The 18,772-nt window shown below is 44.4% G+C and overlaps 1 protein-coding gene across 1 annotated transcript in view; it reads left to right on the top strand.

The window, feature by feature from the left end:
- The window catches only part of LOC124615627 (probable cytochrome P450 6a13), an 89,405-nt gene that overhangs the window by 43,014 nt on the left and 27,619 nt on the right, over positions 1-18,772 (top strand). The window contains exons 4-5 of the mRNA XM_047143633.1: positions 2,789-3,051; positions 13,741-13,934. Coding sequence (XP_046999589.1) covers positions 2,789-3,051; positions 13,741-13,934 — 457 coding nt within the window. The remainder of the gene's footprint in view (positions 1-2,788; positions 3,052-13,740; positions 13,935-18,772) is intronic.

Here is an 18,772-nt window from a genome sequence, read left to right as displayed (position 1 = left end):
GATGATATAACTGTGCCGTACCAGTAACCTAACCTAGAATCTGGTCTTTCGCAGGCAGTACTCTTACAAACTGAACTACCAGCCCATGAGGCACGATCTGTTTTCGCAGCTTCCAGTCTTCCAGTGCGTCTCTTACACTTCGCAGGAGCTGTCCTGCATACCTTCCTGGACTAGTTAGTCTTGTTTCTTCCAAAGCGATAAGAGATGGCGACTTTAGATGCTACAGTTTTCCGCGGCAGTATATGCATACTGTTTATTTCTCTTTTATAATATTCCATGTCCAAATAACCACTCTCCTCCAATTTCGTAGCCACAACGCTACATCTTCATGCACCAACTGCGGGATTCGATCTATTATAAGTCTGCAGGCATATCATGTGACCATGAGGCAGCATCTGCATTACTAACCGAATAACACTGTTCACGGCTCAGTGTTCAAGGTTCACGTTGTCAGTTGCATGTTGCCTGTCTAACGGCTTTCAGTGGCAAAAAATAATATTTCACATAATTATTGACAGAAGTAAAATTTTTTAAATGCTGTGAAACATAACTAGCTCTTAACTCACACGAAGTGTTGAGTGCTATTGACTAGGATTTTCAAATTGATTTCGTATTTCTAGATTTCCAGAAGGCTTTTGACACTGTACCTCACAAGCGGCTTGTAGTCAAATTGCGTGCTTATGGAATATCGTCTCAGTTATGCGACTGGATTCGTGATTTTTTGTCAGAGAGGTCACAGTTCATACTAATTGACGGAAAGTCATCGTGTAAAACAGAATGATGGTTCAAAGGGCTCTGAGCACTATGGGACTTAACATCTGAGGTCATCAGTCCCCTAGAACGTAGAACTACTTAAACCTAACTAACCTAAGAACTTCACACACATCCATGCCCAAGGCAGTATTCGAACCTGCGACCGTTGCGGTCACGCGGTTCCAGACTGAAGCGCCTAGAACCGCTCGGACACTCCGGCCGACAAGCAGAAGTGATATCTGGCTTTCCACAAGATAGTGTTATAGGCCCTTTGCTGTTCCTTATCTATATAAACGATTTAGGAGACAATCTGAGCATCCGTCTTAGGTTGTTTGCAGATGATGCTATCGTTTATAGTCTGGTAAACTAATCAGAAGATCAAAACAAATTGCAGAACGATTTAGAAAAGATATATGTAGGATGCGAAAATTGGCAATTGACCCTAAAATTGAAAAATGTGAGGTCATGCACATGAACGCCGAAAGGAATCTGTTGAACTTCGGTTACACGATAAATCAGTCAAACTAGAGGCCGTAAATTCAACTAAATACCTAGGAATTACAATTACGAAGAACTTAAATTGGAAATAATACGAGCACGTGGAAGATGTTGTGGGGAAGGCGAACCAAGGACAGCATTTTTTTGTCAGTTCACATAGAAGATGCAACAGATCCGCTAAAGAGACTGCCTGCAATACGCTTGTTGGTCCTCTTTTCGAGTACTGCTGCGCGGTGTGGGATCCTTACCAGATAGGGTTAACGGAGTACATTGAAAAAGTTTTGTATGATCGAGAAGTAGGGAAGAGAATGTAGCTGTCATGATACAGTACAAGCGGTGGACATCATTAAAATAAAGGCGTGTTTCGTTGCGGCGGAATGTTCTCACGAAATTTCAATCACAGCCTTCCTCCTCCGCATGCGAAAACATTATGTTGGCGACGACCTACATAGGGAGAAACGATCATCACAGTAAAATAAGAGAAATCAGAGCGTGCACGGGAAGATCTATTTTTCGTTTTTTCCGCGGGCTGTTCGAGATTGGAATAATAGAAAATTTTTGTGAAAGTGGTTCAATGAATCCTCTGCCAGGTACTTAAGTGTGATTTGCAGTGTGTCCGTGTAGATGTAGATAAAAAGAAAAACTTTTATCACTTGCTACGTTTTCGCTGTTCATGCAGTAAAACTTCAACATCAGACGTGATGTACTTTAATTTATTATTTCATTGCTGCTCACGCTTACTCGCAACACATTTTGCAAATTTACACACATACACAATTGAATGTCCCTGCAAATTTATACAGCTGTACGATACACAGTTCAGGATATATGACATCATAAGCGTTGAGATGCGGGAAAAACTAGCTGTTGCGTACAACAGAGCGCAAATTACGCAGACTACACTAATTCAGTATTTGATGGTGATACATAGCCTTCAGTGACTTCCAACGAAGTTTCAAACCTTTACCAATTTTTTCTCGTTTATATGCTTAATGTCAGATATTTAACACTTCAATTCATTTGTGAAGTACTCAGAAGTTTGAAGCTGCTTTATACATGAGGGTTCGATTTTTTTTTAAGAATCGGGATTTTACTCGTCTATTTATAAACGGGTATAGTATACCTCCATTCCTTGCTGGATTGGTGTTCCGGGGAGAAAACGTTGTGATCGTTTCAAGAATGAGTCTTTCGCTGTGCAAGGAATGTTTCGAAAAATTCCTGGCCGATTAAGCTTGTGTACTGAACCAAGACTCGAACTGGAACCGATCTGCGGGTCTCGATCGCGCCTGGATGGCTCATATCCCGCGAAAGATAAGGTTCATAGTTAGTGCTCCTGTACGGCGCATTATTTCAGTCCGCCAGGAAGTTTTAGAAGAGGGCCTCGCACTACAGAGTGAAAGATGCATTGTAACAAACTTACACATTTGGCTAAGTCTCTCGACGCTTACAATAAATGTTTCCGTCGACATTTTAGATTCAATTAATGGAGTAACTGTACAAACTGATACACTGACGGCAGCCGATTTCAATCTTACAGACGATGCAGGACTGTGGTCGGGAGATGCTGGAGGTACTGGAGGAGTCGGCAGGCCGAGGCGAGGTGCTGGAAATGAGGGAGGTGTCCGCCAGGTACGCCACGGACGTCATCGCGTCCGTCGCCTTCGGCGTGGAGTGCAACTGCCAGAGGAATCCGGAGGCCGAGTTCCGACAGTGGGGGCGCAAGGTGTTCCAGCCCAGCCTCAAGAACAGATTTTCCATGTTCATGCACGATTTCCTTCCTACTCTGGCCAAGCTGTTGGGGTAAGACTCTCACTTGCGCCTTACTGCGTCTATTAGTGCTCATTTACACGTTCTGGAAAGCACACGACAAGGCGCACGGTAAAACCAAAGGGAAAAGTCGTGTATGGTTAGACATGCACAAAGCGCACAACAGTACTACACACACACCATGGATAGAACTAGCATGGGGTCGAGGGATAAAAAGAAATCAGAAATTCTTGCTGTCTCTGTGGCACTGCATTATACACTAGAGCCAAACAAACCGGCACGCATGCCTAATATCGTGTAGGGCCCTCTCAGGCACGCAGAAGTGTCGCAACACGACGTGGCATGGACTCGACTAATGTCTGAAGTAGTGCAGTAGTGCTGGAGGGAATTGACACCATGAATCCCACAGGGCTGTCCATAAATCCGTAAGAGTACGAGGGGGTGGAGATCTTTTCTGAACAGCACGTTGCAAGGCATCCCAGATATGCTTAATAATGTTCATGTCTGGGGAGTTTGGTGACCTGTGGAAGTGTTTAAACTCAGAAGTATGTTCCTGGAGCCACTCTGTAGCAATTCTGGACGTGTGGGGTCTCGCATTGTCCTGCTGGAATAGCCAAAATCCGTCGGAATGCACAATGGACATGAATGGATGCAGAAAGGATGCTTACGTACATGTCATCCGTCACAGTCGTAGCTAGACGTGTCAGGGGTCCCATATCACTCGATATGCACACGATCCACATCATTACACAGCCTCCACCAGCTTGAACTGTCCCCTGCTGACATGCGGGGTCCATGGATTCATGAGGTTGTCTCCGTACCCGTACACATCCATCCGTTCAATACAATTTGAAATAAGACTCCTCCAACCAGGTAACATGTTTCCAACGTTCAACAGTCCAACGTCGGTGCTGACGGGCCCAGGCGAGGCGTAAAGCTTTGTGTCGAGCAGCCGTCAAGGATACACGAGAGGACCTTCGGCTCCGAAAGCCCATATCGATTATGTTTCGTTGAATGGTTCGCACGCTGACTCTTGCTGAGGACAGTATTGAAATCTGCAGCAATTTGCGGAATTGTTGTACTTGTGTCACGTTGAGCGATTCTCTTCAGTCGTCATTGGTCGCGTTCTTGCGAGATCTTTCTCCTCCCGAAGCGATGTCAGAGATTTGATGTTTTACCGGACTGCTGATAGTCACGGTACACTCGTGAAATGGTCGTACGGGAAAGTCCCCACTTCATCGCTACCTCGGAGATGCTGTGTCATGTCGCTCGTGCGCCGACCTTAACACCACGTTCAAACTCCCTTAACCTTGATAACCTGTCATTGTAGCAGCAGTAACCGATCTAACAACTGCGCCAGACACTTGTCTTATATAGGCGTTGCCGACCCCAGAGCCGTATTCTGCCAGTTTTCATGTCTCTGTATTTGAATACGAATGCCTGTACCACCTTCTCTTGTGTCTCAAAGTATATCGTGGCAGGGAACAACGCGAAAGAAAGAAAACGGACGTTATGGGCGAAAAAAATGGATGATCAGACGGAAAGGGAGGAGCAGCATCATATTTCTTCGAAAATAACTTCTTTGTCAGGACAAATACTCGTTTCAAAATTAACAGAGAATGAGCAAAGATGACTATCGATTCCTACTGGACCCTGTGTAATGGAAATTAACGTAGCAGGATATTGCGATAAGGAGAGCAATTACTTCATCTGAGAAGTTATCGGTTACTCAAATATTCCATCCCACTGGTGAACTGAAGTCGGTCAAGAAACTATACTTTTGATGCACAAACATCCTCACTGCCGCGATCTCGATGACGTCATTTTAGTAATGCTGCGAACGCAGAATTTTTACTTTCTTTTTAATTTCTTCCACTGTTGTCTGCGGCCTAAGCTATTAACATAAAGCATATTTTGTTTAATGCTATATCACCTTTGCCCCTGTTGTGATAATGTTGAGTCCTGATGACAAAAAGACACGGGTTCAGTTCGTGTTGTTCAAGTAAAACACACGACCATTGATTCTTTTCGAAACCATGTTGTGAGCGCGCTACGGGAGCTATAGGTGCACAGCTGCAGACGTATTCCTCGCTTTAAAGTACATCTGTGAGTGAACGCTTCAGTTCATCAGCGACATTCATGTATCATCATAGGCGGTTTCACGCACAGATATAAACTTCTTTTTGCTGCAACGTGTAGCAGTAGGGCGAGGGTACCGATTTAAGGCAGTCCGCACAATTCCGTGGTCTTTTGTGCACTTACAGCGTGCGTCTCGTCTTCACAGCGACAGACAGTGATAGGGAAGTTACATAGGGTGCGAGGTTTACTTACACGTTGTGGCAGAGAGGGGGAAGACGCCGTCCACGTTGCCAAGCCTTACGAAGAATTACTTCAAATAACAACGATTAAAAATTGCATGCCACTGATGTGTGGCCACGTTGCAATTTGGACACCGTTTATGGGAGAAGCTAGTGTCACTCGAAGTTTACCGGCAACGGATGCCGGAATAACGTGTCTTCCATAAACCTCTATTCGACCACGAAACTCGATTAGAGTCGACAAATGAAAAACGTTAGAAATATCCTATCGGATTTGGAGGGAAAAAATGGTACGGGGAGACCAAGAGATGAATACGCTAAGCAGATTCAGAAGGATATACGCTGCAGTAGGTACTGGGAGATGAAGAAGCTTGCACAGGGTAGAGTAGCATGGAGAGCTGCATCAAACCAGTCTCAGGACTGAAGACCACAACAACAACCCCTCGCGACGTCGGTTGCCGCCTGGTGGCTTTGAGGGCACGTGACGCGGTAACAAAAGTATGTAAGCAGAACAGACATGGATGGGGATCACCCTGGAAAAGATATGGGCTTTGTGTTGTCGTGTGACTAGGCCCTCCCGTTGGGTAGACCGTTCGCCGGGAGCAAGTCTATCGATTTGACGCCATTTCGGCGACTTGCGCGTCGAAGGGGATGTATTGATAATGATGATGACAACACAACACCCAGTCCCTGAACGGAGAAAATCTCCGACCCAGCCGGGAATCGAACCCGGGCCCTTAGGACTGACACTCAGTCGCGCTGACCACTCAGCTACCGGGGGCTGCAAATGGGGAAATCTGTTGAGACAAACGACTTTGACAAAGGGCAGATTATTCTTACGCGGAGCCTGTGAACGAGTATCTCGAAAACGGCGCAGCTGGACGAATGTTCACGAGCTACTGTCGTGAGCATTTACGGAGAGAGGTAGGACAGTGAAACTCCACTAGGCGCCAAATGGTTGGACGTCCACGACTCTTCCCAGAACGTGGGATTTGGAGGCTTGTTTGGTCTGTAAAGTAGGGTAGATGGTGATCTGTGGCATCTCTGCCAAAATAGAGCAATGCGGTGTTTCGGAGGACATAGTTCACCGTACATTGTTGAACATGGAGCTCTGCAGCACACCACATGTTGACCCAGCGACATCGTCAATTAAGATTTCAGGGGGCACTGGACTATCGGCATTCGACTATCGATCAATGGAAACGTGTCGGCTCTTAGAGTAAATTAAATTTTTGTTACTCTAGGTCGACGGTTGTCTTCACAAACTCCGTCACCGAGGTGAATAGTGGCTCGAAACGAGCTGTGTGTCACGGATGCCGGCTTGTGGTAGCAGTTTTACGCTGTGAGACACATTCTCCTGCACTTGCGTAGGACGTGTGGTAGTAATCGAAGACAAACTGACAGCTACGAACCACCTACATCCCTTCATGTTTGATGTCTTCCCCGTCGGCGATGTCATCTCTCAGCAGTGTAATTGTCCGTGTCTCGGAACCAGAACGGTGCTATAGTGGTTTGAGGAGCATTATAGTGAACTTATGCTGATGTCTTGGCGACCAAATTCGCCAGATGTAAGTCCTACTGAATCCATCTGATTCGCTATCGGGTGCTATCACAGCGTACGCAAATCATCGGCTCTCTATTTACACGAATTACATACCTGTACGGAGACATCTAGTTCCATATATCTCCAAACACCTACCAACATACTATCGGGTCCCTGATACCCAGAATCAGTGATGTATTTCTTTCCAAAGATGGACAAACAAGCTTGTAAGCAGGTGATAATAATGTTTGGCTCCTCAGTGTGTATCGTGAGACTACTACACTTACATCATACTTTCCACACCATTCGTCACCATAGTCTTCAGTATCGGAATGATTTCAGGAGAGCATAGATGTTCATTATTAACAACTTGGCAAAAATGCCATGCAGACTGTAGTATCCTGCCCACTCGTGTAATATAGGGTGCCTAGGAAGCTGATTTCTCGGATCACTAGATAACAACTCAAGCAAATCGTTTTAATTGAGTTTATTACAGTAAGTTAAATTGACAATACTTAACACTAGCCGAGCGGTCTTAGGCGCTGCAGTCATGGACTGTGCGGCTGGTCCCGGCGGAGGTTCGAGTCCTCCCTCGGGCATGAGTGTGTGTGTTTGTCCTTAGGATAATTTAGGTTAAGTAGTGTGTAAGCTTAGGGACTGATGACCTTAGCAGTTAAGTCCCATAAGATTTCACACACGTTTGAACATTTTGAACTTAACTTTGCATATTTGCGAAGGAGTATCGCAAGCAAATGGCGACATGCAAATAATCAATGTCCATCAGTAGATAAATTTCAATGCAAGCAGAACAATACAGTACATACGTCACTGCTATAGCGTTTGTGTGACGGCTCCTCTTCCACTGCGGCCGCGGCTACGCGGTGCGGTGCGGTGCTTATATTGTAACGTCCCCTTAGAAAAATTAGGAATGACAGTGCTAGAAAAACTCTTACGTTATTTGATACAGAAACAGCTGAGTAAGACTGAACGTACTCATACAGTTCTCTTTACTTATTCTGGTCATCACTAAACTGAGACACAATATTTTTTAGCGCAACGTAGTCTGACTTTCAATAATCCCTACAAAAGAATGGCCCTGACTAACAATAACCTATACCTTTCATGAATCACTTACCTCAAAAAAATCTTCATTACTCGAACTACTGCAATACAGCGAGCGCCAATACTGCCAGCTAAATAAAAAGATTCTAACTACTGAAGGCCCTGACTACTGATAGGCATAGTTAGCAAATGAAAGATTTTGATAGAGAACAAACAATGTATTTACCTTAATAGTGTTCAAAAGTCATTATACGTATATATACAGGGTGAATCGCGTAAGACGTAACACCGCGATTATTCCGGGGGCGATTGCACGTATCGACAAGCGGTGTTCGGCGAATCATAGCCGACTATGGGGCACATACATTGGTACATGCACAATAATCACAACGTTTATATTGACCTTGATAATGAGGCAAGTACATGTTTGTTAAATGGGACGCTATACTTTTTTTACCATCATTTGAACGCTCTGGAAAAGACGCGTGTTGTGATGTAACGCATGTTGCTATTGTGATTCAAACTTTGCTTAAAAGACGCTGGGAAATATGGTACGATTAAAGATCGAGGCGGTCAGAAGCGGCTGCAGACTAAACACGCCTCGCGCGGCCCGGAGGCCGAGTTGCCGTGCTCTATGCGGCATGAAGGCCTACGCTACGTAGGTAGATCCTCATCCGCCCTCTTCACGATACACCATAGGTACAAAGGTGGCAAGTCGCGTTTCGTATTTAAGTGTGGCACATACTAGCTAATTGCATATCAAAAGGGGATTATGAGAACTATGCCAAATGCGTGGACATTCCCAGGCTGAAATGAATAGTTATTGTGTGAACGTAGGAACCGCTTTGTCACGCATTTTCTCATTTAAGCTTTGCCCCCTTCCTGCTTACATGTCACACCTGACGCACAGTAAGCCGCTGATAATGTTAACTCTGCACTGGGTGACACCTGAGTGTGCCTGTAGGGTAACAAAGTGTCTGCTGCGAAACTACTGTTTCCATAGATAGTATTGGACACTATAATTAGAGAGAATACACATGTGATACGATGATCATTTTATTCACATTCATATGCTGACCACCTCCCACTAAACAATACGAGAAGGATACTCTACATGGTATACACATTGTCCACACACGTTACATTTATACTTCAAGGATGTTACTGCCCATTGACACATATCGTTTAATAATACATTGGTACCTACTGATAACCTTCACAATTCATAGTGTTCTTAACAAAACATGGCGTTGTACTTTACTTAAGCATGTACTCAAACGGTTTACCCTCGACTGCAAGACACATCTGTAAACGACGTTCAAGAGAATGGATAACAGATGAAAGGTCAGTGGATGATATGGCGGAGCAAACTGTGACGGTTCGGCGGCGCATGTCATCTGACGTTGTTGGGGCTTCGCGGTAGACCGCATCTTTCATTGTTCCCCACAGAAAGAAATCAAGTGGAGTCAAATCGGGGGACCTGGCAGGCCATTGTACTGCAGCAATATTTGACTTGCAACGCTTGAGGAGTGAGCTGGGCAGCCGTCGTGTTGGAATCACATACACAAGCGCTCATTCAGTGGTATCTCCTCTAGCAGAGCGGGTAGAATGTTCCCAGGAAAGTCTCCATACTTATTTCCATTTAATACTCCTGTAATGAAATAAGGTCCTCGGATGTAATTTCTTACAATGCCGCACCACACGTTGACACGCCATGGCCTTTGGTGCTGTACCTGACGCAGCCAATGTGGGTTCTCAGCTGCCCAGTAGTGCATGTTACGTAAATTTACATTCCCGTGATTAGTGAATGTTGCTTCGTCGGTGAAGGGCACACGTTTGAAGAATGTTTTATCATCTCGCAGGCGTCGCAGAGCAAACCGACAAAATTCCATACGACGTTCGAAGTCGCGTCCTTCGAGTGCCTGATGGAGTGATAGGTGATATGGGTGGAACTTATGCCGGTGCAGAATGCGCAGGACACTCGTCTGGCTGACCCCACATTCCGCGGCTATACGTCTCGTGCCACAATGAGGATCCGTAATGGCCAGAACAGCCTCTTCATGGTCTCTGTCAGTCGCAGTCTTCTTCCTCCTCCTTTGTTTGCTGTTAAAGCTGCCTGTTCGCACTAGTGTAGTAATCATTCTTGCAATGGCGTGGCGAGTAGGACACCGACGATCAGGATACATATCCCTCTACCGCCGCACGGTTTCGACAGCATTCCTACGACATTCGTCATACAGAAGTAACATGTCTAACTTCTCCTGATTTGTGTACATATCTGGACGTAATGTTCCAGCAGCAACTACTTCTGGATAGGAGACGCACATCCTACTGCTTGAACGTCGCACGAACTACTAGTTGTACGACGCGGCCTGCTTTCCGGATGTGTTTACATTCTGTAGCGGCTTCCGACCGCCTCGACCTTCAATCGTACAATATTTCCCAGCGTCTTTTAAGCAAAGTTTAAATCACAATAGCAACATGCATTTCATCACTATACGCGTCTTTTCCAGAGCGTTCGAATGACGGTAAAAAAAAGTATAGCGTCCCATTTAAAAAACATGCACTTGCCTCATTATCTCGGTCAATATAAACGTTGTGATTATTGTGCATGTACCAACGTTTGTTCCCCATAGTCCGCTATGATACGCCGAAAACCGCACCCGGAATAAAGGGGGTGTTACGTCTTACGCGACTCACCCTGTATACAGGGTGTTACAAAAAGGTACGGCCAAACTTTCAGGAAACATTCCTCACACACAAATAAAGGAAAGATGTTATGTGGACATGTGTCCGGAAACGCTTAATTTACATGTTAGAGCTCATTTTAGTTTCGTCCACCTACGCTCAATGGAGCACGTTATCATGATTTCATACGGGATACTCTACCTGTGCTGCTAGAACATGTGCCTTTACAAGTACGACACAACATGTGGTTCATGCACGATGGAGCTCCCGCGCATTTCAGTCGAAGTGTTCGTACGCTTCTCAACAACAGATTCGGTGACCGATGGATTGGTAGAGGCGGACCAATTCCATGGCCTCCACGCTCTCCTGACCTCAACCCTCTTGACTTTCATTTATGGGGGCATTTGAAAGCTCTTGTCTACGCAACCCCGGTACCAAATGGAGAGACTCTTCGCGCTCGTATTGTGGACGGCTGTGATACAATACGCCATTCTCCAGGGCTGCATCACCGCATCAGGGATCCCATGCGACGGAGGGTGGATGCATGTATCCTCGCTAACGGAGGACATTTTGAACATTTCCTGTAACAAAGTGTTTGACGTCACGCTGGTACGTTCTGTTGCTGTGTGTTTCCATTCCATGATTAATGTGATTTGAAGGGAAGTAATAGAATGAGCTCTAACATGGAAAGTAAGCGTTTCCGGACACATGTCCACATAAATATTTTCTTTCTTTGTGTGTGAGGAATGTTTCCTGAAAGTTTGACCGTACCTTTTTGTAACACCCTGTATATCAGTTCATGACATCCAGTCTTACAAATTTCCTTTTTCTGACGGACACACGTCCAGATCGTCCGCTCTCAAAACTCCGCCATCTCTCTCCCCACATCCACTACTGCTGGCGGCTCACTTCCAACTGCCCAACGCTACGCGCTGTTCACATCCAACAGCCCAACACTACACAAGCGAATATTCCAACAAAGAGTCCAACCAGCCACGGACTGCACACAGCGCAGTCAGCGATTTTCATACAGAGCACTACATGGCGTTACCAACGTAAAAACCTAAACAGTCTACTTACAATATACTCTTCGTTGATGTCACTCCAATCGTGGTCTCGTCCTAGTCAGCGTTCTAATGGCTGACGTCGTCTCACAGCCCTCTCTGCTGTAACATTCCAGACCGACGTGCCGGCGCTAGATGTTACGCCGGAACACAGACTGCATAGGTAATCTCTTCGTTCCACCATTCCGCGGCGTTAACGTCAATGATGCTTATGGGGAGCACTAATATGACCGGTCGATGTATGGTTCCTCTTCCTGCAGAAGTAGTCAGTGATGCAGGATACGTAACTCCCGAACACACGTAATGTCCCTCTACTAAACTATTTTAAAATAGATGTTTTCGCATATGAAGTGTGTGGACTATAATCACGGGAAGAGTTGGCGCATTAGAAGATAAGCCATGTATGGTCCCCGATTGTTGTGGCTGCGTGGGGCGAAAGGAGCATGTACAGACACGATATTTAGGTAGTCTGCTACAGACAGGTGTATAGCGATGTGATACCAAGTCACAGGTTGACGTGGGACGACAACGGATGTACGACGGATGGGTTTTCGCATATCGAAGTTTACTTAAGAATTCGGGTTTCCGATGTCAAAAGTTGTCTAGCGTGGATCTTCAGCAGTGCAACACAGGACACCCACAAGTGACTGACAGACTGACGTCACATCGCCTCGGCACAGCCATAGTAGACGATCTACTGAGCCCCATCGCGGTCGATTTGAATGTGGGACGCCAACAACCCATTGTTAGCTGGACTCTACGGAGACAAATGCACTTCCAATGCCTTCCCATGACTTTTGGTAACTCAATCTAATTAAAACCAACACGCAACAAGTTGTTTCTGTGACTTGTCGACAGCTGTATGGCTCCTGCCAGTTTAAATTTTGGATGAAGCTCGAGTATTCGGACACATTGTCGCAAGATACAGCTTATCCGTTGTGTTCAGGCTCTGTTTTCTAGTATAATTTCTATTGTGTAAAAATCACCCAGGCGTTTCGTGTCATACCAGTGATATAAAGGCGGAAAGGTTTTATTCGTTTTCATGTGCAACGTTGCCCGTTGCGTCTCACGCTGAAAATATTTTCGTTTGCCTCACCGCATTCATCGCGACGAATGTACGGACCTGAAAGACCTTCATGTCCAATATCGCACAACAAGGTCGCATATGAAGGCTGTTGAACTTTTTCAACTGTAAATTAAGGATTTTCTGCTCTGTGGCCCAGATACATTAGTACTGATTGATGATCCAAGTAAGGTGGAAGATGGCTTAATCTGCTCCAAAAATATTTTTTTGGATATTAAATTCATTCAAAATCCTTGCACAGCTAGTAGCGTTGATTCACTGCATTCCTGTATCCGTCCGACATTACTTGTGAATTTGTGTTAGGGTAACAAACACTATTACCAGGTATAGAGTTCCGAAGACCACGAGTCCTTTACACCAAAATGCTCAGAAAATATTTTCGAACAGCCCCCAAAATTTTGTCTAGAGAGTTCGGGTTCATCCCGTATTAAGCTGTGTAATTAGTGTAAGGTATAAGTCAACATCCCCAGGGGCAGAAAAATGGCACAAGAACCGAGAATGAGACGTTTTGTCTCCGAAATCAGCCTTGCAATCATTAGACAACTCGACGTCTCATGAGGCACTACGCTTCATTTCTAGTGGCAAATTCAGGACAGTAGTCTCAGACTAGAGCAATATATAGGTATCTTTCGTTTCAAATGTTAAAATAAACTAAAAGTAACAGAGTAGGTTAACAGTCAACTATCTTTTGAGTTCAGTTGCTACTTTATTTCCTTTTGTAAATAAGAACGAATGCTACCGAAACTACAGGTCCATTATTCGACCTTCACTTTTATTCCACATTAATCAGTCAAACTTCAGTTAAATCGAAAAGTCAATTATTATAAGTTTCCGTTGGGTCTTTTGAACTTCGATATCTCGAGAGACGACTTTATTGCACTAACTGAAATGAAGAACGTATGTGCATTTACTTTACCGCAACAGACGTCTCTGCAGATGTGTTGATTTCGCTCTTATTTTCAGGATTGGTGGTGGAACGGAGGAAGTGTCGAAATTCTTCCGAAACATGGTGAGAGAGACCGTGGAGCACCGCGAGAAGAACAGCGTGACACGCAACGACTTCATGCACCTGCTGATACAGCTCAAGAACAAGGGCTTCGTTGACGAGGAGAAGACGAATGTTGTCACGGATCAAAACAAGGAGGTCGACAACTGGAGTGAGTTTAGGTTTACTAGAAAGCCACATAGATACTCACAATCTGAACTTTGAGACATTATCACATAACAAGCAAAGATTTTTACATAAATCACATTAGTAGTATCTCACATAAAAGCAATTATTTTAATGAAGGTAAAATATATAAAAGTTTCATAGTCATCCAAACGTATCCTGGCATGTTAAGTACAGAACGTTAGCCGGACGCTGTGCCCGAGCGGTTCTAGATGCTTCAGTCCGGAACCGCGCTGCTGCTACGGTCGCAGGTTCGAAACCTGCCTCGGGCATGGATGTGTGTGATGTCCTTAGGTTAGTTAGGTTTAAATAGTTCTATGTCTAGGGGACTGATGACCTCCGATGTTAAGCCCCATAGTGCTTAGAGCAACTTGAACCATTTGAACAGAACGTTACCATGGCTTCGTTGAATCAAATTTCGTCTTCGTCACGAATATAGTCACAGATCTGATCTACTAATATCACTGAAACGCATAATATCCATATTTCTGTGCCCGCATCTCGTGGTCGTGCGGTAGCGTTCTCGCTTCCCACGCCCGGGTTCCCGGGTTCGATTCCCGGCGGGGTCAGGGATTTTCTCTGCCTCGTGATGGCTGGGTGTTGTGTGATGTCCTTAGGTTAGTTAGGTTTAAGTAGTTCTAAGTTCTAGGGGACTGATGACCTCAGATGTTAAGTCCCATAGTGCTCAGAGCCATTTTTGAACCATATTTCTGTATCGTAACTACTGCAAGTGTAAATTGTGAAGAAAACATGCCACTCTTCTTATCTACAGGTCAGAAACGTACAGCAAAAATGTCCTACCACTACATTTTGTAATCCTATGGTTAATTCTGGACTACCATCAACAATATCTAATTCTACCACAGATCCAGTCGTTTTTCAGTATATTTCAGTTCGATTCCCTTAATACAAGGATCGAAGGCAGACTAACCGGCGTCATCCGTGTGTTTAAGAGTCCTCATATTTACAACTTTCCAGCTTATTTGGAATCCATTTATGATCTCACCATCGTCTCATATCAAAACATCTTACTCTGCTTTCCATTACTTCACCTGGGATGGATGTCATTCTGACTCTGCTACGAATTTGTACTTATGGGACACTGATGTTATGTTACTAGCCCTCTTCTTTCTCCTAGTCTGTTTTTTATGTAGACTACTTACATATTTTAACATGATGTTTGTCAATTGGGCAATATTCATTTACACACACGTCACTAATAAACAACCAAACGGAATCAACAGCTGGGACGAAATGGTACACTTTGAAACTAATTTGAGTTTAGTTAGTCTAAAGTAGTTTATTTACGTGAATGTTCCGTAGAAGATATTTACAACTTTTCGCTATGGTGTGGAACGAGTCAGTAGGTTTACAAATGTTATACATTTTCTCCTTGAAAACACGGCTATGTGCTGACTATTTACGTAACTAGATTTTTAATTTAATCTTAAACTACAAAATTTAAAATTTAAAAGCTATATCCCTAGTTATATAGGTATATAGATGTATTACCTTGCCAGATAGTGGAGAGTGTCCCAATAACGGAACTGGCATTGGTAATAACGAATATACTTTATTCAGAAAGCGCGATATGTCAACAAGTCTATATCTGTCATAGCTCAGAATGCAATGCTTTCTTTCACTCGCCAACAATTCCTGTGCTCTTTGGCCAGCGATGCGTGGCGCTAGGCGCTAACGATATCCCTATCAACTCCCCCCCCCCCTCCCACCGTAGTGAGGAGCGGTGAAGGAGAAATGTGAACGGCGTCGGTGTTTGGCAGCATTGGAGTGCGCAGGTGTGCGTGAGAAGCCGTGTCATGGCTGGCTGCAATGCAGGACACAGCTGGGCCGCTTCTCATAGTCGTGTTGTGTGTGGCGTTGGTGGTTCTGCTGGCTGATAGGCTAACAGGTGGCGTACTGGCACTCTGGTGGTGTGGCTGAGGATGAAGGAAGTGGCGGCAGTTGGGTAGTCTCTGCAGCAAAATCTGCCCCAGCCTGTCGGGGAGGAGTAGATGGCGATCGTGGTAGAACGCTCGGGCAGGTGAAAGGCGGGATGATACGGAGGCGCAGTCGATGTCATTGGGTAGTATGTATGACGGATATATGCAACATTCCGTATTACAGTATCATCTTTGCAGACAGAGATGCATAGGTCGTTAACGACGAGTTTGACGGTAATGTCGTTCGAGTTGAAGTCTCTGAGGGCGAATCTAATGGTAACAGGGTGTACCGAATTGGGGTTGGCCGCCTACGCATTGCGTAGTTGCTGGTCGTAGACGCCGTTTTGTGGCATTCAGGACGATATTCTCCCGGAGAACCCATGCTAATTTCAAGCGTTTAACTCAGACAGTCGTTGGTTTTTCATTCAGGGGTGACATTTGAGAAAATACATGGACATCTGTAAGCTAATGTAAGTTTTACTGTTTGAGAGGTAATTGAAGCAAATTTTGCACAGGTTGTCATTATGTTATTGACTATAATGTGTAGTTTCAACTTTTTGTCAAATAATTAGATCAGGCTGCTGCTGTATACTTTTAGAAAACATTGAATCACATGAGGAACATTTTCTCAGTGGTTTCTTTACTTTTTACTTTCAAAATTTAATGGGCTGTTCTTGTTAGTTAGATAAACAAATCTGTGTAACAGTTTCTTAATATCAGTCTAGGAACTCTCACAAGAATTTTTTGAATTTATGTGCGTAATATGTAGCAATTTTTACTTCACATAAATTTAAATGAATTTGACAGTGATGCATGTTGACACTTTTGCAGCAAGGGAAGTTATGGTGTAGTATGTATGAAGCCTGCAGCAAATTTTACCTTTTTATATGCAATGGTTCAGCAGAAAATGTTCCTTATACACTGGAAAATGAATGTTGCATTTATGCCAGAAACAAGTAGCTTAATGTTGGTTATGACCATACACTTGGTCTTTTTGGTCTTGATGTACCTCTTTTCTTCTGTTCTGAGCCTTCTCGCATGCTCTTTCTGGTAATATCCTTCGCTGACATTTCAGGACTAACATTACGCACATCAGTCTTCTACAACAGATTTCTGTGAAGCAAACTGAATCAAATCCTAATCTCAAAAGGGTCCTGGCTCTTGGATTGTTACCATCGCTGAACATCAGACAAGCATCATATGAGTAAATTTTAGCAATAGTAGATACACAAAATTTTATCTCCAGGTGTTTCTTCAAAATGAGGCTATTATAGCTTGCATTCAGGTAGTGTGTCCCAACACGTGTAGATTTCTTTAATAGATCGTAATTAATCGCATCTTAAATGAGCTCACAGATGTCTTTTGTGATGGCAGGAAATAATAAAATAACGCAAACAATAACAGATTCGTGGAGCAAAGGAGACATGTCACTGCGCCTGGGTTGAAACAAGATACCTTTTACATCATTTGTAGCACAAATTAAACTCTGAAAGCTGCAGGCAATATTTCTAACGTACTACAGAACTATCTGGTGCCAAAAAAATTTCAAAATTTTTGACCAGTTTTACGTACATCCCCTTTTATCAGAATGTCAGATGCATGTGTGCCTCTCTTGAGAAATTCGAAATGTCCGGCGCAGCTGCAGCATCAGCTGGACCATGTCATCCTACAGCATGATGTGTTGATAGTGTCGAACCACTTTTTGTCTACAAAGACCTTGGACTCCCAAGTGTGGACGGGAGGTGGCACTTGGATATGTGTAATGTGCTCCTTTACCTGCTGAACCAGTGCAGGTAGGTCCATTTGCTCCGGGTCTTCAATGGGTAGAACAAAATCTGTAGAAAGTAACAGAGATTCTACGTATAGTATCTCGGTGACGGACATTTGAAAATCCTACTTGAAGGTGGTTCAGACGCCGGCCGAATAGTACCGATGTTAATGCTTCAGTTCACAACCTGCCATGGCACATAACGGTGACATTGAGAATCCTATACCACCTCTCGACTAGCCCATTACTCGGGGGTGACAGACTGTAGAGCTATTGCATTGATTCCAGAGAGGTTACACAGTGTGACAAACCGTTCCAACTCAGACTGCTGACGCTTATATGTAGTTATGACGCCTGTTGCGCCGAAAAGCACTATCCACATTTCTACAACGGCACAGGCATTAGACTTTGCTGTGATGCCCCTGAGGGGGACCACTTCCTTCCACTGGGGCACTCTATCGTTAAGAATTTATACTTGAAGCCCTCTGGCTCTGGGAGAAAGGTAACGAGATCAGTATGTACATGGCAGAAGCGAGATTTTGGAATTTAAAAATGACGTAATCATGGTTATGCATGTCTTCCGACTTTATCACATTAGCATGGTGCACATGCCTGTGTCCAGGTGTGGCAGTCTCTTGATGCTGGGTCACACAAAGCATTCTATAATGATACAGACTGGCGGTCTGACGCCCTGAAAGGGACTGGCTGTGGAGTTGGTCAAAAACTGCATCATACATTGTTTGTGGCACGAAGGGCCATATCCTGTTGAGAGAGATGCCACAAAGGATCGTCGTTTCAGTCACCGGACTGGGGCATTCGATCTGTAAGCCGGTAGCGTCTTTTCATATCAGTTCTGCGATGCTTGCATCGTTGCACTGGTCGATGGCTACCTTCTCATAATCGAATTGGAAGGAGATGACGTTCACTCACGATAAATACTCAGCGATGAAATAGCCAGCCCCGTGTAGGTGGCGGAAATCCATAGTGTACTGCGCAACAAGATCCATATATCGGTAGCTCTAGGGGCTGGTGTCCTTTGACGGATGCTGTATGGCATCGACAAGTGGTTTATGGTCTGTCATCCTTCAGTATCTTCACAGAAGTATCTCACTCTCA

Source organism: Schistocerca americana, chromosome 5 (genome assembly GCF_021461395.2).
Source record: "Schistocerca americana isolate TAMUIC-IGC-003095 chromosome 5, iqSchAmer2.1, whole genome shotgun sequence".
NCBI classification, from domain to species: Eukaryota; Metazoa; Arthropoda; class Insecta; order Orthoptera; family Acrididae; genus Schistocerca; species Schistocerca americana.
Note: the sequence above shows the minus strand (reverse complement) of the source record. Positions and strands in the feature narration are given on the sequence as shown.